A 24,731-nucleotide genomic window follows, 5' to 3' on the forward strand; every position below is an offset into this window, starting at 1 on the left:
GTGGAAAGAATAAAAGCACAAATTCACAATGACAGGAAAGTTTCTACATTATCAGTGAAAAGTCGTGGGCAGGTGATGATGGCAACGTTGTTTGGAAGGCCGTTCCAGTCTGCGGCTGCACGAGGAAAGAAGGAATTAGAAAAAGTGACGGTGCGTGATCGTGGACGGGAAACTTGTAGGTGATGGCTAGTGCGGTGAGATATGCGTGCGGGTGGAAGAATATAAGGTGCGATGTGCATAGGGCTGTGGAAGAATTTGTGAAATAAAGACATGCTGGCAATGCGACGGCGGAGCGATAAGGGCGGAGCGATAACATGATTTACGAGATTTTTCATGACAGACTTAACTTCTGCAACTACATTGATGCGGGTAGACGACGACGACAAAGAGCGATGCCACGAGTGGGAAGAGTAGAAGAGGACAACGAAGTTCGGACTGTGTTCTCGGTGCCGCTCGCAGCTGTTCTTATCTATTTGTAAATATCTGTAAATATATTCTTTCCCGCAACATATTTGGTGGAGGTGCGGCTTTCCCCTACGTCTACCGACGACGGAGCTCCGCAGCGGCCGCCAGTTGCCTTCACTCATCATGACCCAAGACGCCGCCCAGCAAACCTCAGCCCCGGCCATGACATCACTCGTTCTTTCTCCCCCTCGTGACCCTGGGACCTTTTCTGGTACCGACAACACTGACGTCGACGACTGGATCAACATGTACGAGCGAGTGAGTACCTACAACCGCTGGGATCCGACCCTCATGCTCGCAAATGTAATATTCTATCTAAAAGACACCGCCCGGGTCTGGTATGAGACGCACGAAGACCATCTGACCAGCTGGGACGTGTGCAAAGAGAAACTCCGCGAATTGTTTGGACGGCCGCTCGGCCGAACGCTTGCCGCTAAGAAGGACCTCGCCTCCCGAGCTCAAACATCTACGCAGTCCTATGTGTCGTACATTCAAGATGTGCTGGCCCTCTGTCACAAAGTTGACGCCAACATGCCCGAGTCTGACAAAGTCGGCCACATGTTGAAGAGAATCGCCGACGATGCCTTCAACTTGCTCGTATACAAGAACTGCACTACAGTCGACGGAATTATTAAGGAATGTCGACGCTTCGAGGAAGCCAAAAGCAGGCGTATTAGCCAGCCGTACACACGCCTCCCCAACACGGCTGCGACTTCTTCATGTGAAGACCTGCGACACCGGGAAACTCGAGCGCCCCCAGAAAATGTGACCCGCATCATCCGACGCGAGCTCGAAGCTATGTCCCCTGCCCCCCTGCATCTACATGATGGCGACAACCGCTTGCCTACCATCTCTCTGGTACAAGCTGTCGTCCGCCAAGAGTTTGCAAACCTTGGTTTCCAGCCCGTCAGCCCTGTACGGTCTTCACCACCACCCGAAATCACTGCGATTGCTCCTGGACGACCTTCGTACTTCACTCCACGTCGGCGAAACCCTAACGATTGGCGGACAACCGACGACAGGCCCATTTGTTTCCATTGCCACCGCATTGGCCACATCTCCCGCCACTGTCGAAATTATAGGTCCCGTCGCAGCACATACCGTCCTCTCAGCTCCCACCGCGACGACGAACAGCCCAGCCACTACACGCCCCCTCGAGCCCAGCACAGTGCTTCAGTCGACGGCCAGATTCCCCGCTCCAGCCGCTCCCCGTCCCCCCTGCGTCGACAGTCTCGTTCGCCCCAACGCCGTCGCTCCTCTCCTGGCCCCTACGGACGCTCGCAAGCGGAAAACTAGACGCTGCAGTGTCTGGAGGTGATGCTGCAGTACCGCCCCAGTCCCAAAATCCTCGATTAGCCCTTCGCGCACACCATAATTTGCTCGCCATTCATGTCGATGGAGTGCCTGTGCGAGCCCTGATCGATACAGGCGCGCACGTATCCGTCATGAGTTCAGCCCTACGACGCCGCCTCCGAAAAGTACTGACCCCTGCACCCAAAGCCGTTCTCCGCGTTGCCGACGGCGGAACGCCTCATGCTGTTGGACTATGCACAGCCCGTGTGACCATATCCGGCCGCCATACATCCGTTCTGTTCTCTGTTCTGGACCAGTGCCCTCATGAAGTCATTCTTGGCCTTGACTTCCTGTCTGTGCATTCAGCCCTCATTGACTGCGCCACTAATGTTGTTCAGCTTGACCTTCCTCTTTCTGCTGAGACGCCGTCCCCAGTTATACACCGTCTTTGTGCTGTCGACTTTGTCCGTCTACCGCCTCAAGCCGCAACTTACATTTCTTTCTCATCTGTTCCCCCTGTACCTGATGGTCACTACGTAGTCACTCCGGAACTTGACGTCGCCCTGACGCGCAACATTGCACTTCCACACATTGTATTTACAATGTCGTCCAACCGAGCGTACCTTCCGGTCCTGAACTTTGGTTCATCCATCCAACCGCTCCCGCAAGGCATCTCACTCGCCACGCTGTGCCCTGCTGCCGAATGTGTGATATCAGTGGTGGACACCTGCTTACCTTCCACTCAGCAATGCCGGCTGCCTGCGGCCCCATCAACTGAGAACCCAACCGACGACTACGCCGCCATGATGGCTTCTGACCTACCGCCAATGCAAGCTCGCGATCTTAGGTGTCTCTTATCATCTTTCCGCGACATCTTCGACTTTGATAGCCGTGTTTTGGCTCGGACCTCTGTGGTGACGCATCACATAAACACCGGTGATTCCGCTCCTCTCCGCAGACGCCCGTACCGAGTGTCCAGCGCCGAACGCACCGTCATAAATCAAGAGGTGGACAAGATGCTCGCAAAAGACATCATCGAGCCCTCGTCAAGTCCTTGGGCTTCACCAGTCGTCCTGGTGAAAAAGAAGGACGGCAGCTGGCGCTTCTGCGTTGATTATCGGCACCTCAACCGCATCACAAAAAAAGACGTATATCCACTCCCAAGGATCGATGATGCATTAGACTGCCTCCACGGCGCCAAATATTTCTCTTCAATTGATCTTCGATCGGGGTACTGGCAAATTGCCGTTGATGAAGAGGACCGCGAGAAGACCGCCTTCGTGACGCCTGATGGCTTATACCAGTTTAAAGTCATGCCGTTCGGCCTCTGTAACGCCCCGGCTACCTTCGAACGAATGATGGACTCCCTTCTTCGTGGCTTTAAATGGTCCACTTGCCTCTGTTACCTAGACGATGTTGTGGTTTTCTCGCCTACTTTTGCCACGCACCTCGAGCGCCTCTCCAATATTCTGACAGTGTTTCGTAACGCCGGCCTTCAGCTGAATTCATCGAAATGTAAGTTCGGTCGTCGCCAACTCACTATTCTCGGACACCTCGTTGACGCTTCTGGTGTACGCCCAGATCCCATCAAAATTCAAGCTGTGAAGGACTTTCCTGTTCCAAGGTCGTCGAAAGATGTGCGCAGCTTTGTCGGCTTGTGCTCGTATTTTCGCCGTTTTATCAAAGATTTCGCCGGTATCACTCGCCCCTCACCGATCTTCTGAAGAACGACACCCCCTTTACCTGGGGCCCTGCTCAAGAGAACACATTTTCATCCCTCGTCCATTTGCTGACCACTCCGCCCATATTAGCACATTTTGACCCGTCGTCTCCCACAGAGGTTCGCACGGACACCTCCGGATATGGCATCGGCGCCGTACTTGCCCAACGTCAACAGGGTCAAGATCGAGTCATCGCTTATGCCAGCCGCCTACTTTCAGCCGCAGAGCAAAATTACACCATTACTGAGCGCGAGTGTCTTGCCCTTGTCTGGGCAGTGGCTAAATTCAGACCCTACCTGTTCGGCCGTTCATTCGCTGTTGTTACTGATCACCACGCTCTCTGTTGGCTGTCTTCACTAAAAGATCCCACCGGTCGCCTTGGTCGCTGGGCATTGCGCCTCCAAGAATACTCATACTCCGTCGTGTACAAGTCAGGGCGCCATCACCAGGACGCTGACTGTTTATCCCGATACCCTGTGGAACCACCTGACCTAGAGGACGCTGAGACCCTGCCCTGCCTCTTAGCTATCTCCGATCTTGCCGATATTGCCAACGAACAGCGCCACGACTCATCTTTACGTCCTATCTTTGATGGCATCCGTTCTGCAAACCGATCTCCGTCTCTGAACCTTTATGTGCTCCAGAACGGCATTTTGTATCGCCGAAACCTACGCTCCGATGCCCCTCCGCTCCTGCTCGTGATACCCCAACATCTACGCTCTTCTGTCCTTGAAGAACTGCACGACCTACCGACAGCCGGTCACCTTGGCGTGTCCCGCACGTACGCTCGGTTGCGGGATCGCTTCTTTTGGCCTGGTCTCTATCGTTCCGTCAAGCGTTACGTGGCCGCTTGCGACCTGTGTCAACGTCGGAAAAGGCCCTCCACTTTGCCTGCCGGTCTTCTGCAACCCATCGACATACCTCCGGAACCTTTTCACCGTGTTGGCCTCGACCTTCTTGGCCCTTTTCCGACGTCCCTCTCCGGCAACAAGTGGATCGCTGTCGCAACTGATTATACGACTCGGTACGCCATCACGCGTGCTTTGCCGTCGAGCTGCGCTACCGATGTTGCCGATTTTCTTCTGCAAGACGTCATCCTTCATCACGGCGCCCCTCGTCAACTGCTCACCGACCGCGGTCGTTATTTTCTATCCAGAGTAGTTCACGACATTCTTCGTTCGTGTGACACGCAGCACCAGCTCGCGACAGCTTACCACCCACAAACCAATGGGCTTACGGAAAGGTTCAACCGCACGCTCACCGACATGTTAGCCATGTACGTATCGCCAGACCACCGAGATTGGGACGCAGCCTTGCCTTATGTGACATTTGCATATAACTCTTCACTTCATGACAGAACAGGCTATTCTCCTTTCTACCTTTTGTTTGGTAGGCATCCCACCTTGCCTTTGGACACACTCTTGCCGCCTTCTTCAGCCCCCGCCACTGCTTACGCTCGGAACGCCATCTCCCAGGCCACGCTGGCGCGCCAAATAGCACGTAGTAGGCTCCAAGCCTCTCAAGTTTCCCAGAAGTCAGCCTACGACCGCCGTCACCAGGCCGTCGAATTTACCCCGGGATCACTCGTCCTTCTCTGGACGCCCTCTCGCCGCGTCGGTCTCTCCGAGAAGCTCCTTTCGCACTACCGTGGCCCTTACCGTGTCGTGCGCCGTGTTACCGACGTGAACTATGAAATTGCTCCCCTTGAAACCTCGCCATCGTCCTCTGGCGCCACCACCGACATCGTCCACGTCTGTCGCCTTAAACCTTACCACGACGCCCATACGTCGCCGCCCTAACGCCGAGACGGCGTTTCAGCAGCCGGGGGTCCTGATGCGGGTAGACGACGACGACAAAGAGCGATGGCACGAGTGGGAAGAGTAGAAGAGGACAACGAAGTTCGGACTGTGTTCTCGGTGCCGCTCGCAGCTGTTCTTGTCTATTTGTAAATATCTGTAAATATATTCTTTCCCGCAACAATATATTGTTCAGAATTTACGGTTTTTGTTCTCTGAAAGAAACGATACTTTTCTGGGGGTCAAAATAAATATAGTTTTTGTCTTGAAACCCAAAACTTATTGGTAGCCATCTAGGAAGTTTCTGGAGATTCCCACTGAAGCCCAACCAATATTCGCTGAAACTGTGGACACCTGCTGGCGCAGGTATCGAAGGCAGTCAAGCGGTTTCTGCAGGTTTTTTTACAAACAAGTGAAAAAATAAATTGGCTGCGGTTTAGCTCTGGTTAAACCTGGAGTGACGCGACAGCTACAGCTGGCCGAGTGGAACTCGCTCAGTCGAATTGTAAATTCAGTCTTTCGACGTTGCGTTTCACTTGCCGTACCTTCTTCGTGATCGTCCCTGGTCGTAAATTCACTTTCTCCCCCTCTCTACTCCTCCCCCCACTCAATTTCGCCGGCAAGCCGCGCTGCCGGCAGCTGCTGCACACCACGTGACCGACCACGGCACCGTCATGATGGCCACGGCGAGCCACGCTGATGGCCGAAATGCTAGCATATTGTAAGCGCGCGGTGCGCACAACGAGGCGGGCGGCGTCTGCTCCGCCGTCGGCGCAGTGGCGAGGCGCGCGGCGCGCACACCAGCTGCGGGCTATGACGTCACTTCGCGCATGCGCTCAGCTGGCGGAGCGGTGGTGCCACGGCTCAGCGCGCAGCCACGCTGGCCTCGTGAAGAGTCTGCGTAGTGTAGCTATCGCTACAAAAAAATGGAATGTAGCGCCTGCGCCCTACGCTTTTGTCATCTAGGAGGGCAGTGACGGCTGCCACTTACATTCTGCGCTGCTGAATACAGATAGGAGAGAAGCGACAGTGCATGGTAGAGCTGGAGCAGCCTAACAGCTAGACAGCCCTCATTCTGCCAGTGCCGCAGTAGCCTTCGACTGACAGCAGACTGGCTGCGAACGTGGCATCGAATACTGCCCCATCATCAGTGCAGTAATCAAAAAAAAATTCGGGCAGTATACTGCTGCTCTCATAGGACGACGATCGCTGCAAAAACAACTATATATGCAAAACCTGTCCTCATTTTCGCACATGAAAACTTGCGCAACAATCCAGTGAGGTCCCTCGCTTGCATGTAAGAACAAAAGAAAACTTTGTACACGTAGGCCAAAGGCAACCGTCCGCATTTGTTGCCTGCAGACTACGTGTGCGGCGGTCACAAAATACTATTATAAGATATTCGACGTTGGACCGCTCACAACGCCTATCGCAAATCTGGCTTAACCAAAAGTACGGGCTCCCGTTAGTGCAGATACCGAAAATATTTGTTACGCTTCAAAGAGGAGTTATTAGTCATTTTTAAATTTCTCTGAGCATTGTCACAAACGCAAGTATAACCATGAGAAGAAAAATACAGACCACCTCCTGCAGCTAATTCAACGGTTCGGAGAAAAACGATTACGTAGACCTTTAAAAAAATACTGGCCTGCCTAATTAACATGCTGCGATAGGGTTTCGTTAGCATCATATATTTTCCTTGCTTGAAGAGCTAAGAAAATTAATCGGCGAAAGCTGCCTGGAATTGGATTGTTGGCCTTTCACCTTCCACGCTAGCCCCCTGGGAGTTCTTCCAGCTCTTACAGGCCGCCACCTTCCCGCCTCTCTCTCCTCTTCCCTGGAAATGAAGAGTACGATTACCGTCACCCCACTTTTAAACCTGCGAGTCGTGGCAGGTGGTGTACAATATACTACAACGCCGGACGCCACCTTTTCTTCACATTGAAGGTTCTCTTCGTCTTCACAAGTGGAAAGGTATATCTTCCTTCCTATGCTTTGCGAACAGTGTTTAGTTCGCCACGTGAACTATGCACAAAACAAAACCCAGCAAGACGACTAGACAGAATCAGAAAAACCACTTTTCAAGAGAAAGAGCAACGTAGTTTCATTCATCTCTGAAGACAACGCGAGTGCAAAGATATTTTGTAACACACTTTGAATGCGTCTCTGCAGAACTGAAAAGTCGTATGTTGCACTAAGAAGCGTCTGATCGATGGTGCGCTTCAGGCTGTCCAGCGATGTAATAAGAATTATCAGAGACAGCTAGGAGAGTGCTTGCTTGTAACACAGCGATATATAAACAAGTAATAGAAAAGAACGAGGAAGTGCCTAAGATGACCCCCAAAGACAGAGAATGTTGACTTAAATTTACTTTCTTGCAAATAACGGCCGAAACATCAGGCGGTCAGAAGAGCCACGAAAGCAGTAAGACAGAAAGACGAAATTAAATAAAGGCTTAAAAAGGAAAATGAAATGAAGAGTCGCCGACAGAGTTTTCGAAGTGTGGTATTCAGCTTACGCGTGAAGAACAAGGACCAAAGATTGTGTTTTATATGGTAAATACGTTTATATAAAGCTTCAACGAAGCCTCATTCACAAAGTTATTGTGCCCAACTATACAATATACCTACAAGTGGTTTATGTAAACCTGTCTGCGACAATTCCCAAGACGCATGCTGAGAGCTGGCTTCCACACGTAGCAACGATAATGGTCAGCTGACAGTGGTGCATCCGTCGTATCTAGAAAAGTTACGAAATAAAACTACAAGCGGCATTTTATACCGTATCCGGTAGAGAGACTACCGCCTTTTCCGCTGAAGTTCAGAGTCCTATGCACAAAATCGGCATTACAAGCAAGACCCCGCTTGAAGAGACTTTTGGTTGCAATGTGCCCCTTTGTGCAGTCATTTATAGCGGCTTGCCCTCGTGGTTATTTATCCGGTGGAAGGAATACCGCAGGGTAACCTTATATTCTTGAATTCTTCGTAGTGTGCTGCCACTAGTGTGCCGCACAGCCCCAATCCGCTCCTGTAGATGCGCACGCCGGACTGAGCCAAGTCGTCGTTGTGAATGATGTAAATTTATTCAGCAATGAGTGTGAACTTCAAACAGCATCGCTGCTCCCAGCATCTCACGTGTACTTATTGCCAGGATTCACACGGGTAAGCGGGCGCTTGCAAAGCCCACCCGTCCATGGCCCGACTGTTCTTGCGGCGCCTCGAGCACGGTGTAGACGCGCCTTAGGAAGACAAGCCCCAAGTGCCAGGTCGCATTGGGCATCTCGCCGGCTTCCACGAAGCCGCTGTAGCACCTCGTACCTGATGGCTCGTCGACCTGAAATAATTCACAATGACACCTATTAGAAGCTACTAGAAGCGGTTGATTCCCGTACATAAAGTTTTCTGTCACCCTTTTAAAGTTCTGCTTGTGAGCCTCTATACGTTTCTATGTGCCCCATTTGCCAAAAGTAACCGAGCAACAGGTTCTTGCTTCTCAAACGTATAACGGAGCATTTACAGCAGCCCTAAAGACCGAACAGTGCCATAATGTAAGCACCAGGTCTCGCCTTTCTTTACACAGAATCAGAGCTTAAGGGCTGCCATGAGTGCTTCTCTACGCGGCTAAGAAACAGACCACCTGTGTCGGGTTACTTTTAGCAAAGGCTGTACATAACTGGGCATCTATTAAGAGGTTAAATGTTCTCCGAAGGCGTACAGACGTTACGGCACGGACGCAATAAAAATAAATCGAAACGCATCCTGGTCGCCTCCACTCTGCTGACTTCACTTCCAATAGTGGGAATTATGTCACCGACGACAGTCCTGCTTACCTGATGAGGCTTCTAGTGCTGCCACTTTAAAACTATACTAGCGTGCTCACTGATGTGCAGGGCCCTAAAGCGTGACAGTTTTGTCACTAATAATTGTTAGTCCCCGTTGGGTTGATGCTTAAGAATTAAGGATTGCCTATGAAGCTCTGAAAGCCGGAGTGAAGTGACGAACACTTGCAGTAGAGATAAAGCATCTCCTCGTAGAGGAGCTGAAGCGAAGTAGAGGTACCCACGTGGAACTTGTAGCTCAGAATTAATGGATGCTGTGTAAATTAACGTCCAAAACAATCGCTTCGATAAATGTATCATTAGGTCAACTATTTAGCGCAGCCCCCAAGCGGAGAACAAGTGTACGTGGTGTACATAACAGATATAATTGCAGTCACACATTTACGCTTGAGAACAGGGTATGTTTGAAATAAGCCATTTAGTGTCATGCTGTGGAAGTAATGTCTGGCCTCAGGTTAAGATTTTTATTCTTGGTAATTAAACAAATTATCTCTCTTTAAGTCGACCACTGTAGAAGGATTACACATGCGTGTAGATCCAGCACTGGGGCAGGATTTCGCTTGCGCCTAGCGAAGCTTAGTTTTTATTCAAACCCGTTTGTTTTGCTTTTCAGTAAGACGCTGCAAGTGATGCTGTTATGCGAAACCTGGAGGGCGTTATAGCGTAGCCATGAGTCGTACCTTGATTACGTAGTCTTCAGGCTTAAACAGGAACGACTTGGACCCAATCTTCAAAACCAGGAGTGGCGAGTCGGCTTCGCAGCGAAGTTCGTACTGCGTTACGCCACAAGCAAAAGTACGCAAAAAGGGAGCAAAGCAGTTCAGAAGAGATCGCTCTGTGCTGCGCACAAAAGCTGCACACATTGACTCTGTTTCGTGTGAAATTCTATCATCTGCGCTTGAGACCACAAGTCGTGATCCTTGACCAAGAGATTACAGTGGCTACAAAGTATTTTACAAAGGAGGAAGGATTTATTTCCCGGACGCGACCCCTTCGTCTGGTAATCTTCAGGTAAGGCACAACGACATGATTTATCAGTGCCACATGTGCAGGACGAGCTAGAGCGAGAAACTGGCACTGCGCATCTGCAGATGGTACACTACAGCTGGAGCACCAAAATATACTTGAACAAGTTGATCAAGAACACGGAGTTGTTTAAAAAAACATATGGTTCCTGCAAAATACACGATTATACTTTGCACCGAAGTCCGGGCCGAGAACGCTAACAATCTGAGGCTGGAAAAACTAGGCGTCCGCAATGGGTTCGTACGAATAGAAGATGGAAGGACGCTTTTCTGCATCCAGTGAATATTCAAGTGCTGGGTCTACTTCGGCGTGGGTTCCACCTTCGCTGCAGTAGTGTAGCATCGTTTGGGGCGTCATTTAAACTGCATACGGACTGTACGCTTTTCTTTCAGGAAAAAAATCTGTTTTTCTGGCCATAAGCCGTGCTTAGTTTATTTTTTGCTTGCGCATTGTTGTTTTAGGACCTCAGCGGAAATATAAATAAGCTATCATGAAAACCAGTTCAATACTCACGGCGCCAGGTCACAAATATACTAATCCTTAAGAATCTTTAAGGCTTCGATCATCAATAAGGCATGCCGCGAAGTTCTTTTTAGCTTCCTTTTCATGAGACAGGACTGAAGGATACGCGTCGTCCAGTCTTATGTGGTCTTGGGATTGTAATACTCAGTGCATTTCTGTTACAACAATTAACTGGTTATAGGATGCACCGGGAGAGTTGCAGATAATACATTCAACCACCCAATGCACTGCATCGACTCCTTACACCGCTGCAGATTTTTAACTGCAGCAAAAAAGAGCAGCCTCGACTGACACGTTTAACAAGCTCAGCATAACTACAAGCTCGATTAGGGTGACTGCTCGGCTTGTATGTATTGGAACTTAAGGGGTTTTTTTCTTCCAGACCGATTTTGAATTCATGCAGGAGCGTGGTTGCACTTACTCTGCCACCGTCTACCTTACGCCCGCCAAGCAAGGTGTTGAGTGCCTGTATATGACCAGCTGGGCCTCCAATGAAAGGCTGAGTCAGAGCCAGCCGAGCCCGGGAATCCTGAGAGTGCAGTGTCTTCTTGAATGCGCCCACTTTGTACCTGCGCGTAAAACTTTCTTTGATATCAAAATTTCTTAGAGTTAACGGCACCTGTAGTACGTCTGGTTGCACTAATACGAATTTACGAAACGAGCCTCACCGCACTTCATGACAGTTTCGCGTGTTTTCCTACAGAATTTTTGCAGATACTGTACCATAGATAGAGATAGAACCCTAATACGTTCGTAAGGTATATACGTAAATACGTTTCTTTCTCTCAGTTTTGTGATACACTATCACTCATGAATGTTTCAGAGGTGCAAAATGCGTTTCAACATAGCTTTTACTCCTACTGCAGTTCTATATTAAATTTGAATGAAAAACTCAAATTTCTTCAACAGAAAACGAAGATATAGTAATAAAGCAATAAATATCACCTAATAAAAAAATGTAGAATGCCCTTGAATAGTAAAATGAGGCTCTCAGGATTTGAGCCCGACAGATAATATGCGCAGCGATTTGTTTTGCGTGCATGGATTTTTATTTTTAAAACAATCAAGGATACCTCAGTGCGGTCTCTTTACCTTGTTTGTACGGTAAGGAGGAGATTAAGTGTATCGAACTTGAAAATTACGGATTTCAAAGCTGGCTGAGTTGGTTCTCCAGCGTTGGATATTTGTACAATGGTGAATGGCGCTTACTGTCGCTACGCAATAAAATACCCATATGGCGTCAACATTTGCTGCATGAAGAAGCAGAGCGCCATCATTTTATAAATTAGCAAAGCATGAAAGGGAGCTCTGCGAGGTTCAGATGAGTATTTTTTGGCGTCGAATATTTAGAACCACAATGCTTATAAAGTAAATTTATAAACTGGGCGGGCCTTTGACGTTGACGCACTTCAATTCCGCAATATAAGCTTCCACCCAAAAAAAAAAATTTTTAGTCAATTATATTTAAGAAATCTCCTTTTAGTTCAGAGTCCCCGCTTAAATAACGTCCCCCTTTGAACAGACCGAGTAACCACAGCTCTCGCACATTCTAAAATAAATGGCATAAACCTAAAACACCCGTTAAAATAAAAGGCATACAGTTTCTGCACTGGACTGTTTTGAGAGTTTGGTCCATGAATTTTTTAGGCCCTTAGTCACTGCTCAGAGCTTTGAATTGAGGTTATTAAGGTGACAACGATCTGTGCGCACCGCCAGTGGACTGTTTAAAGTTTATTTAAACCGATGCCATCCCCTCTGTTTTATTCACATACACCAACAGCCCCTTTCTGAAACAGATGCAAATCGTTCCAAAATTTGTTTAGTTCAGAAGAGCAAACTTAAGCCTGTGTTTATTCTACTTACCCATCAATGTTGAACTGGAAGGCATCGCCAAATGCGTCCACAAATCCCAGCGAGCCATCATAGTGGCTCTTGTTGGCACCTCCGAACAACGCTTCGCCTTGAACATTCTCGTCAGGGCTGAAGTACAGCCCGAGCCACGGCTTGTCGATGACTCCGGAACGAGCCGTTTCATTGAGCGGCGAATGGGGGCCCAGCTGCAGCCCGAAAACACCGTCAAAAGGATCTTGCACGAAACTCGGCCCATGGAAACCTATGCCGTTGAGGAAAAATAGTTTTCCGATGTCCACGCCTCCAAGCTCGTGCGTGTCCATGGACTCGACTCCGGTTATGTTGCCACTGCGAAGATGTACACGACCCTCTAACCACATATGCGCCAAATGTCTCAGAAAAACTGTCTGCATAACATCGATCTTGGGGGACAACTGTGCTTATTGATATTTTTTTTTTTATGTAGGCAGGGTGCATTCTACCGCTGAACCTTATCCGGAGTTCGTATTGGAGGTAATCAAAGGGAGGACAAGGCGAAGCTATATATATATATATATATATATATATATATATATACATATATATACATATCTTAACCGACAGATTTCAATATGCGCTAGCTCTTTTCCACGCATATTGCTTAACATCACAATGCGCTGCGGCATGTCCCCTATTATTATGACTATAGTGTCAACGCGCTGTGCTCTCATAAGGCTTTCATAAGGATATTAGTGCTTAGACACCACAAAATTAAAGCAGTGTTCTTCCGTCGATAATGTGGTTAGCGTTCGGCCCTATTAAGCTACGGAGGAATTTCAGCAAACGTTCTCTCGCTTTTCGTGAATCAAAATTAGAGCTCGAGTATCCCTCTGTGATTATAAACTGACCGAAGACTATTTCTGTAATATATACTTGACACACAATGTCGGCATAGCTTAAAATGCTTTTGTACAGTCCTGGCCGTAATATTACGGAGCGCTCTTGGGCTATCAAGCTTTTATCACGCATTAGGTAGCGAAATTTAAAAAGCACACACGGAAAAACGCGCATGTAGGCAAGCTTCGGAACAGGGGAATGGGGTGTGGGAGGGGGGGGAGGTGGCTTACTTCTCCCTCAACTGTGCATATGACAGCAGATGCCACGTTTATGCTCGCTTGTGAACCCAAGCACAAAGCGTATCTTCTCTACGGAGGGCGTGAGAAAATTTTGAACTCCAAAGCGTGTTCCCTAATATTTTGGTAGGCTCTTAAGAAAAATGTAGTAAACATTCGAACCCTCCATTATATGTAGGGTTATTCGTTTTCGGGTTTTATATTTTTTCAAAATCGGGGGGTAAAAATCGGTCGTTATTTTTCGGCTTGATAAATGCGGAAAAATCGGGTTTTTCGGGGAAAAACTCCGAAATTCGGGTTTTATCGGGTTAAATTTGGAAACTAATAATTTATTCGATTTGCTCTATCCGGTGGGTAACAATTAGGACTATATTTTGGGCTGCTTTGAAGAAAGTATTGAAGAATTTGGCGTTTCTTTGGTAATTAATTATTACTCGCAGTGAGAGGCAACGGTCAGTTTTGAGAAAAAAAAAACATTTTATTCACGAGGGCTGGTCATCGAAGTTCTACACGTCCTTATTACCATACATAGTCATCTGCATGCGCAACATCTCGGTTTCCATCCGAGACCTGTCTGGTCTCTGCAGGTACCTTAGCTGAGAGAACGATCTATCAACGTCACAGCTGCCATTAGCTAGGCACAATGACAACGCTGCATTTGCTAGCCTTGGGTAACGCACAGTTGCGTCGTTCCAATAGTCCACCACTTCAACACCTTCATTTGTCGGGCTTGCTTCCAGCAAGTACTGGTTAAACTCTTCGCGAAGTGAGCCTACATCGTCCATCATGGAAATAAAGAGAGGTCGGTAGTCACCAAACGACTGACTCAGCAGCCGCTTCTGGAACGGATCGAGTACGGCTACACCACTGTAGTACGGCTCCGAGCTTCCATAATGTCAACTGGTTTTCTTCTTTGTCTGAGACGTTCCGTTTCAATGAGCAGTCCCATTTTGTGGAGATTTCGGCGCTGTCTTGTCTGTCTGTCGGCCGCCTTGGCTGCCTCTCGCCTGTGCGCCAACTAGAGGCACAGCAATTCCGTGGGCACAATTGTTTCAGAAATCGGGAAAAATCGGGTTTTACCCGATATTTTAGGAACACGTTCGGGGTGCAAAAATAGGGTAAAATTGGGTTTTACCCGAAAACGAACAACCCTAATTATATGGTGAGCGATGCATCGCGCCAGTTCTCGTTTGATCACCAAGCTCCTCTTTACCTGCCGAACTCTGCAACACCATCGACCCAGTCGGTGCTGTACGAAGTCGACTCCGTCCAATCGAACATCTTGTGCCCATCTAGGAAAGAAAGGAAATCCAGTTTAGACACGGCCGCCTGTGCGGAACAGACGGCACTAGCAATGATAATGAAAAGAAGAAGGTTTAACAAGCGGAAAGCGATGCTTTCAAAGAAATGATTGCAAGTTTAAAAGGCACGTAAGTGACCTTTCCTGCGTGCCGTGCATTGTGTAACAATCAGCCTTTCATATAGGGTCTTTTATGATTTACACAGTGTACAGTGAGAAACGCAATGGTGCCCCCCTGGTATATATGGGGCGTTCGGATCCACTGTACTTGTAGAGAGAGGTTGGTCAGATGGTTCTTGGTAACCACAAAGTGAACAAAGGAGGGAAAAAATCAGGGTGCTTGTAAGGGTGCTCAGTGCGCTTAAAGGACACTCTACTTGCGTTATTTGAGAATTAGGTTCGTTTTCCTACATGCACGAAATATAGAAAAGCACCTAACCGTCCACCTCTTGTGGTTCCAAAATTAATGTTCAGTCAGAATACCTCAGAGCATGACCAATTTGCGCGCAAGATGTGTAGAATGGCCCCCCAAACTTCATACTGACCACCAAGCTTCTCGAGTAGATGTGGAGCGTTTTTCATATGTTTATGCAGTTTTCGGCGCCCACTCTACGACGTAATGTCTTTTCTTGTACTAACTGTTGTGTTATATAGAAACTGTCGAATTCACGTACATGTTTTCAACCTCCTTTCAGTATATCTACAAACAAAACTCACACTCATCGTTTGCCTTTCACCACCTGCAACACTAACGTAACCTTAAGGAAGTACGTTTGCAAGTACATATTACATAACGTTGTTCCTTATGGCCGAGTAGAGATTCCCTAAAGGGCCTCGTTTACGGTACTTCGCACGTACATGTGGGCGAGTTGAAGAAATCTCTTTTTGAACGTCGTTCTATTTTACTCTGGCGCCTGCTGCGTTCAGTATATATTTGGCCACAAATATATGCGAAATAAAGACATTTTTGTCGCGTGATTCAAATTGCATTACGCCTGCTTGAAGACATACACTCTCAGAAGGAAGAAACAATCCGCCAGAAGAAAATCGGGTCAGAACACAGAGCAAAGCGAGAAATTTCACAAGCTTACGGCAAGGCTCACCCTCGCTGCACAAGTAAGCGATAAGCCAAGTAGGCCCGTCCGTGTCCAGCATTAGATTGAACTCCTGACGGGGCGTGCCCACCTTCAACACAGTGGTGTACGTAAGCTGTAAAAGCAGCACGCGCACGACGTCATGGTACGTCAATAATCGGTGGCTCCAGCAATAATGCAGAGTTCACCGATCGATCATGAGGTATACACATACGATTTTTGTGAAATCATGAGGTGACAAAGCCAATCGCTGCAATATCAATAACAATATCAGGAGAATGAGTACTTGGTCACTCAATCTCGCCTAATCCAAACCTCCGCACAATTTCATAGCACAACACGGACACGAAGGACACTTTCGCCAAAAGAAAATCAGTGCGCTTAGTGCATTTTTATCTTTGCTGTCCATCTCTATCGCACTCCCAACACTACGATGTTTTACCAACGTGCTCAGGCTTTATTTCAAACTTTGTTCTTTGTATGTGCATCGAACTGCTTCCTTTGACAATAACTAGTATACGGATAACCGATAAAATGAGTTTTCATTTTCCTGGCGAATGTCTTCCGCATTCGTCTCTCGCAGATTAAAATGCTCTAAGGTACAGCAATTATTTCGACTCTCATTATGACCTATTGATTCGGTCCACTTAATCCTGCTTATATTTCAACCCATTAAACGTCCGACAGTGCGAACGTGCATGCACAAATGGTTAAGGTACTCCTTTTTCACAAGCCCGAGCCACACTGTAATTTGTTCAAAAATAACTTGTGCACCAACTCATACTCAAACTGTTTAAGAAATACAGAGAAAGCTGTTTCCTGCTCAGCGCTAACTATAGCCAAAGTCAGTTTCACTTCTTTTGATTTCTTTAAGAGACTTCAGCATTTTCTGAAGTAAGAAGTTATAAGTAAAGCCAGAGTAAACATTTTTCTTACCTTCACACTCATTGGTGGCATCAACATGGTATGACCAATAATTAAGAACGATAAAAAAATTTATTTATCAAATAAACCATTTTTCTTCAATGTGTTCTCATACTTAAATAATCCGCTCAACCGACGATCCTGAGCTGGCGAAGCGGCAGCCAGGTACACATCGCCTCCGTCCTAGTAGCGAGCGGCTAGACGCCGGCAGCAGTGGCTACGCTTCATGTGACTGCACTGCACGCAATGTTTTCGCGCTGATGCTGGTGCCGTGTGCACACGATGCTTACCGCTGCCGCCCATGGCCATCCACCGTCTGGGCACGCCGCTTATCGCCGGCTCTTTGCTCGCTGCCCAACGTGCGCACTCGCGTAGCTTAGCTGCACAATACCGTATTTTCGCGAAGGTTGTTCGAACCCGGTGTACAGCCCGGAGGGGAAAATTTTGGCCAAAGGTAAAGATTTTTGCGCAGGTAGTCCGCACCCGTTCTATATTCCTCGGGGACAAACTTCGGCTGAAAAGTTTTATCGCTTGCCAACTAGTGTGTAACAGAAGCAGCCCAGATTTTCTTCCGTGAATTTATTTTTATGAGCTTCAAATTCTTTCTCCCCTGCTCGGTTTAAGCCTACTGCTTGCGCACGCTCCACTACACAGAGTATGAATGCCGGCGGAAAGGCTCTTCATTTCGTAGCCATCGCAAACGATTCAAGTATGACTACGACGCCTTTGGCCTTATTCCTCGAAGGTCTTCTCATGGGCTCGCAAACAAGCACTGAAAAGCAGCCACTCTTAAGTACAGGTGCGGCCATAATAATACGGAGCACGCGAAAGGCGGCCAAGCTAGCAGAAACTGCATCTAAGCGCAACCTATCAGCGCAACAAAGACACCCGTGGCTAACCGCGCGCAGCGAGAGTGCCTGCCGCCGAGCCCCCCTCTTTGCTGCAACCCTGCCGTTATCACTGAAGGGCGGAGATAACACGTAATGCCAAAACGGCCGTCTTGCGCCCGTTTACAGCGCGCGCCGCTCCTCGATGCGAGAAACGGGGCAACGAAGCGCATAGCGCTGTCAGCTGATCAGTTGATCATTGAGCAAGGGATTGCATGCTATATGCTGTGATGTTGATAGGCCTGCGGAAATAGTGGGTCCGTGCTACCGGCGCCATCTCGCCGCGTCCAAATTAAGATAGTTCCTGTCGCCACTGCTAGGCAGCGCGCATAAGCACGTTTCCGCTGCTCCGCGACCCTTCGTGTGCTCCGTATTATTCTGGCCGCGCCTGTACATCCAGTGTCATTTGGTTTCATATCGAAGTTGACGGCATATGGGAACTGTTTTTGCTGTGTGATTTAGAATGAGGAAATTTCGCCGCCACTTGGGGTCCTGTTTCTTTTTTATTTACACAGCCACGGCAGCCTTTTTCTGATAAAGAATTAATGTCCACACCCATAGATGGTACGTACCATGTCAAATGTCAGCTATTAAACATGTTTAGTCAACAGACTATAAATCATAAAATACGGAAATTTGCAATTGTTCTTACGGATATTGTTTTGGGCTAGAAAATAAAAGCGAAAGGAAATTGCGCCGCCCACACCACCTTGGGCACAAAGGGCTTATTTTTCATTCTAGGAAACGTGTTCAAAAACAATGAGGGCACTTGGGCAGCCTAAAGTGCGCTAGGCGAAAGCCGCCGACGCATGGGTTCGTTGATCTTTCGCTGTTTCGTGTTCGGAGAGCAGCCCTTCCTCTGCTGAGCAGAACCACGTGTGGCGCTGAATCGCTGCACCGCTTGGGAGCCATCCTCCTCCACTAGCTGCCGCCCACCGACTGACGACACGGCAGCGCTCGACGCCGCCGCGCCGACAGCTCCACCTGTCGGCGAAGATGACGTCACCTTTTGGCAGCTGCGCTCGTCGATGAGTCACCCCAGGCGCTGGATGTAACGCCGGACGGACGGGCGGGAGAATGAGCCATTACAGGCTTTCGCCTTAAAATAGTAATTTGGAAAAACTGGGAAGGTACAAATGCTGTTCGAACCAGAGCACCGCGGCTGCCTTTCGATGGAGGTGGAACGCAAAAGCCGCCGGTGTGCTGTGCGATGTCAGTGCACGTTTAAAGTCCCGAGGTGGTCGAAATTATTCCGGAGACCTGCAATGCGGCACCTTTTTTTCTATCTCACTTCTCTCAATTCCACCTTCCTCCCTTCTCTAACGACGCCGTTCAGGTGTCTATCGAGATATGTGAGACAGTTACTGCGCCATTTCCATCCTCAAAATAGAATTTATTATTATTGATATTACATGCTGACTTGGTACAGAAAAGTGATATTTTAAAGTGCGCTAGACATGAAGGACTTGGCGTGGCATGTGACACTCCTGCAAAACTGCAAATTACAAACAATGGGACAACCACAACACAATTTCATAGCCTTTACTTATAGCCTTGAATGCTCTGACAGGCCTTATTTTATAATTGTTATACCTTTTTAGAAAGAGATGAGTATTTGCTGAATAGTGATACATATATATTGTTTAGAGTTGGACCTGAGCAAAGCAGCTCTACTAGGTGTTCGACGTTTTGTCAAAACATGTTTATCAAAATCAGAAAAAAAATTGAAAATTCAAAAACTGTAAGATACTTTTAAGGAAATATTGAAGGAAATAGTCCATCGGAATCTTTCTTTTAAAGTTCTTCCAACAAGTGCATCGAATACTTGACTCTTACAGAAAAGCAATGGGGAACGCTCTTGATGATGGCAAAACATTAGTAGAAAACAAAATTCAGGACTCTCTTCGAGTGGTCTGGAGATCTGTTGGTTTGATAGGTAATTATTTTATGAAAAAAATTGCGTTCATAAAGGCTTCTCGCTAAAAAATGCCTTTGTCCAGAATTGTTGGGTCTGTGGAGTGACGTCTCGACGAGAAAAGTTGTAGCTCCGTTTTCACATACCCGCTTAGGAGTTGAATAAAACAAGTTTGCTGAACTAGTTGCTAAATTCATTACAAAGAGTTCTACAGCACTGATGAAAGAAGACACATATACATAATCGACACGCATAAATAAATAATCGACAGTACAGATGGCAGTCCTGTCTGCTGCCTGTCTGTGCGTTCGTGTTTCTTCAGCGCTGTAGAACTTTTTCTCCAATTCTTAATTGTCCTTGTTCCCATAAAAGTGGTACTTAACAGCATTGAGATCTTAGCGCTGTTAAGAGTAAAGAAAAATCTCGGCTCTAACTGTAGTGTTCTTATTTTGCCCATCTTTTTACAGCGGCAGAGTGCAGCGGACTTGTGTTTTGAAGGACATAGACAAAAGAGTGTGTTAAAGATTTTGCTGCCTATTGCCGTAGAACAATGTAGATACCCAATATACCGCTTTCTTTCCTAATACCAACGTTAAGAATTGATTGTAATGGTAGTTTAAGGCACTTCGCAGGACAGCGGAAAAAATCCACCTTTTACAGCCTACGTTGTTTGGAACTATGCAACGTCACAATTATGCCCAACTACAGAAAACAGGTGCTGGAATAACTTTTACTGACGATTGTAAATAAGATCATCATGGAGACAATGACATATCCACAATCTCGTCAAAAGAATGGAGCGCCATGTTTATTTGAGAATTTTGTTTGTCTGCTTTTTTCCACTTGCTCAGTTTTTTCGTTCCGCTCGCTCTGTGACGTGATGTAGCTTAGCCTTTATATATCTCGACATGTGTACCGCCTTCCTCGCTCGCTGTTGGGCTGTTGTGTGCGCAAGGCGGTCAGGTCTCCTCCGCCTCTTTTTATAGCTTTTTACCTCGCCTCTTTGCAACATTCTTTTATTTCGAAATATCTTTCAATTGCAATTTCAAGTACCATTGCTCATTTGTTCGACAGGAAACCCTTTCCAACGGCTGCCCTGTCTGGATAATAAGCTTGCTGTTCCGGTTCAGAGATATGCATAGACAATTTTATTCGGTCGTTGAACTGAACTCGGCTTTCCGCGCTGTTGATATGGAGAGCAACAATGCATAAGTGGCAATGTACCACCTCCGGAGCCCAGAAAAATAGAGCGTCAGTTGCACAAAGCTTTTGTAAGGAAATCCTGTACCATCGTTTTAATATAAAGCTACTCACATTTTTGTGGTTAACCAGTGGCACGGAGATTGTTTTGAAGCCTTCTTCTGGGCCAATGGTTCTGTCAGCAGAGAAATGTGTCGTTTCTAAAATGCCTTTCTAAAGCCAAGACCACTCTCGAAGGTGCACTGAACAGGAATCTAAGCTCATCTCTTTGCCGCGGGAACTCGATCTACATATTCCGAGCATTCTTAGAAACCTCCAAATATTGCACTGTGCGGTCGATTTCCCTAATTAATATCGAATTAGCGTCCGGCTTCCACCTTTTTTTTTTGAACTCGCCGCAGACTATGGGAGAAGTCGACCAACGCATGGAGTGCCTTTCAGGCAGTCGTGTGGCGGCTTTGCGTTCGCTTTTATTTTGTTTTTTAGATTTCCGTGAATGAATAAATCTTGTCAGAGACTACATAGCTGCAAATTAGGCCCACAGAAATAAAAATATGCGTGTACTCTTTGCTTTCGGTGATCATTACGGATAACTCCACCGATGATAGAGCGACAAACCGCCACAGGACTGGTTGAAAGATTGGTCTACTCCTCCCACCGTCTGCGGGGAATTAAAAAAAAAGGTGGGAGCCGGGACGTTTAATCGAATTTAAGTTAGGGAAATCGGCCGCACAGGGCAAATTCGAGGTTTCTAAAAACGCCTGGAAAGTGTAGACAGAGTTCCGGCGGTAAAAATACGAGTTCAGATTCTACTTGAGTGCACCTTTAATGCTCTGACTGCGGTTCCTAAGCCGATTTTTCTATGGCGTGTCTGAGCAATGCCACACTTATCCTTAAGCAGATGGCCTTATTAAAGCTACGTAGTTGCAGTTAATTATGAGCTGGAACACAAAGCGATTAATTGAAAAATATTTTTCTTAAAACCATTGCGCCAAAATGCAGCGGTTTGTTATGCACATAGAAGTATGTAAGTAAAAACTACATAAGGTGTAAACCTAAGGAAGTTTTTTGAATAGGTAATTTGTGCCTCCTCGAAATTAACAATAGAAATATTTACTGCGTAGTACATAACATACCAACTTCGTTTGACTACAATGCATGTTCCGCCGATTCCACATATTTAGAAGCAGTGAAGCGCTTTGCAGCCCTTAAAAGGGATGAGACAAAGTTCCCAGGCGTTAAGTAGACGTTTCTAAATTACTCATTATGAATTAAATAGCGGCATGGGACTAAGCCACGCATTAAGCACGTGCCTCTCGCAGGCTGTCTAAAGACTTTTTTGCAGAAAACACGTACTTATATCCAGAGGCTTCGTGTCATTTTGTTTTCTGCGACAAAATTTTAAGTTTCTAAGCTGTGGTCATGGGCTCTTTCTCTCTGTGTAATTTAGTTTTCGCGCAGTTTATTAACCCAGATATCTCAATAAAGACATTATAATGTTCTAGAAAAAAAAAACAGTTTTTTTCTGGCCATCGTGTACTTTTCACCCCAAAATCATAGACCCGTCCTCGCCTCTCTCTATGATAAATTTTTCTTTTCTTTCCTGTCCTTTCTTAAAGAACGCTGCTGGGGAATATTTTTGTCCTATGAGCACGGCATGGATAAGCAGTTGTTTAGGCGGGCTGAGCAGTAACTTACGCGAGGAAGCCATCTGCAACATTTCGAAATTCTTCGATGGAAACCCTCCAGTAACATGCATGTTTCGTACTTAGAAAAGCTGGCCACTGCTGAGTAGAAGAAATAGGCGCATACAATGAAGCCCTCAGACAATTTGTGAAAAGACAGATAAAAAAAAACATGCGCTCTAAAACGCCCCTATCTCTTTGTCCAGCGCTGCTTCCCAGGAAACCGAAGAAAACAGTGAGACATAGTGAAGGGAGACGCATCTTCATGCCTGACAACACAGCTGTGTGTGAAGATCGCGCTGCTTCGAGCGTTTGTGTGCCTCAGTAACCACAGGACATGCCTGTATCTCGTCAGCGGAACGGTAGTAGGTCTAGCTTTGCTACTTTTGAGAGTCCGATATGTGCGAGGTGAAGAAACAGTTGAGGTCGCCACTTAAACAGCTGTGCTGACTCTGGAAAGGGGATCTGTTCCGAGAAAACATCGCAGTTCAAAGACTCTCCATATCTGCGCCGTACAGCTTTCTTCACGGTGCATTCTTCAACAAAAAACATCCCAGCGTAATGAAAGAAAACAACCCCTTTTTTATGATCGCTGATCGAATATATTGTACAGCCATGCTTCGGCTTCCTTGTGCATTTGCACGGGCAACGTTGGCAATCTGGCAATTCTTCGGCTTCAGGAAGTCGAGAGGGGTCTGTGGCGATTGGCTCCGCACCTCCACTACACTGTTAAAGGTTCTATTCACAAACGCTATTTACAAGGCAGGTCGACCCGAGCCTGGTGCGCCAGCGGCAGGATACAGGACTTGGTTTGGTTTATGGGGTTTAACGTCCCAAAGCGACTAAGGCTATGAGGGACGCCGTAGTGGAGGGCTCCGGAAATTTCGACCACCTGGGGTTCTTTAACGTGCACTGACATCGCACAGCACACGGGCCTCTAGAATTTCGCCTCCATCCTCTTTTTCTGCGAGCGCATTTCTTCGTTGTTCCTCAGGGGGCGTGCGTAGCGCGTGACAATATGTTCAGAGGCGTGAGTGACATTTTAAATTAAAGGATCACAGTGCAAAGTTCATAAAGTGCACTCAATAGTACGATCTAACCATGCAAGAAAAAAATGTACTGGACGGTCAGCAATGTGTAGCGCAAAAATTAGCGGCAGCTGTTAGGGATACGCTCTCTGGGTGCACGGCGCCACCGACGACCCTCTCCTCGTGTAGCTCCTTTCGCAGCAGCTGCCGCAGATGGATCGTGCTACGTTTCTCCATTCTCGCCATACTATTCCTCTTCCTAACGCAGCAACCACATACCGGGTGGTTCCCGGAGTAACGATGTCCGGTTAAGCATTCCTACGCTCTCATGAAACCCTGCTCCTTGCGCGGTAACTATCCGCTTTCCGGGAACACAATAATACGGGTGGTTCCCGGACCAGCCAACCTCCGCTAGCGCCTTACGCTCTTGTCATTTCCATCTCCTTTCACGGTAACAATGCGGATTATTCCCGTTGAAACCACCGTTGGGTTCCGCCTTTTTAAGCTCTCGCTGTACCTTCTTTTTTTCCACGATCGCCACATTCCGTGTGGTTTCAGGAAGCCTGCTCTAACGCGTTAGTTATTAACGCTGTCATGCTAATACTGAACAGCTGAAGTCATCCCGAGTGGAGTTAGTGAGCAGTTGTCACTACATTTGTTACGAAGAAAGAGATTACAGTAAGGTTTTATCTATTAGCGTGTGCTTCAATACACATAATCAGGGTTTTAGTTTGGTTTAACAAATATAGTGCGCAGTCATCAGAGAAACGATGTTATTTAAGTCTACTTACATTTTTGTCTAAGCCGGATTTGTACGACGCTTCCGCAACTACTAACACGTCATCAGCACAGTGAAAAAGAGATGATGACAGCGTAACAAACTTAGGTAATTTATATAAATGAAGACGGCGAATGGGACAATAGTGGAAAGATGCATCTTGATGGAACAGCGCGAACGAAGACGAGCACAAAAGACAAGGAAACGGACGACACAGCGGTGAAATTTCCCGGACACAGCGGGAAAAGTTGCATGCTTGCAGTATCTTACACTTTCTTGGCATTGCGTCAGCTTGT

At 47.2% G+C, this 24,731-nt stretch overlaps 1 protein-coding gene across 1 annotated transcript; it reads right to left on the reverse strand.

Annotated features, from left to right (window-relative positions):
- Positions 1-8,428: 8,428 nt before the first annotated feature.
- Positions 8,429-17,046, reverse strand: LOC149333144 (lysosomal aspartic protease-like). The gene is made up of 7 exons (XM_089557657.1): positions 16,955-17,046; positions 16,016-16,133; positions 14,838-14,916; positions 12,525-12,860; positions 11,083-11,230; positions 9,794-9,886; positions 8,429-8,608 (listed from the first exon to the last, which is right to left on the reverse strand). The coding sequence occupies exons 1-7, from the start codon at positions 16,979-16,981 to the stop codon at positions 8,429-8,431; spliced, it is 981 nt and encodes a 326-aa protein (XP_089413783.1). The 5' UTR covers positions 16,982-17,046.
- Between the last annotated feature and the right edge of the window lie 7,685 nt (positions 17,047-24,731).

Source organism: Amblyomma mixtum, chromosome 8 (genome assembly GCF_055824585.1).
Source record: "Amblyomma mixtum isolate Tamu chromosome 8, ASM5582458v1, whole genome shotgun sequence".
Lineage (NCBI taxonomy): Eukaryota > Metazoa > Arthropoda > Arachnida > Ixodida > Ixodidae > Amblyomma > Amblyomma mixtum.

Coding starts and splice junctions, on each gene's coding strand:
- LOC149333144 (XM_089557657.1), bottom strand. CDS start 16,981: ATGTTGATGCCACCAATGAGTGTGAAG. Junction 14,917..16,015: donor CAGCGAGGGTGAGCCTTGCC/GTAAGCTTGTGA, acceptor TTTCTTTCCTAG/ATGGGCACAAGATGTTCGAT. Junction 9,887..11,082: donor GTAAGGTAGACGGTGGCAGA/GTAAGTGCAACC, acceptor GGCGTAACGCAG/TACGAACTTCGCTGCGAAGC.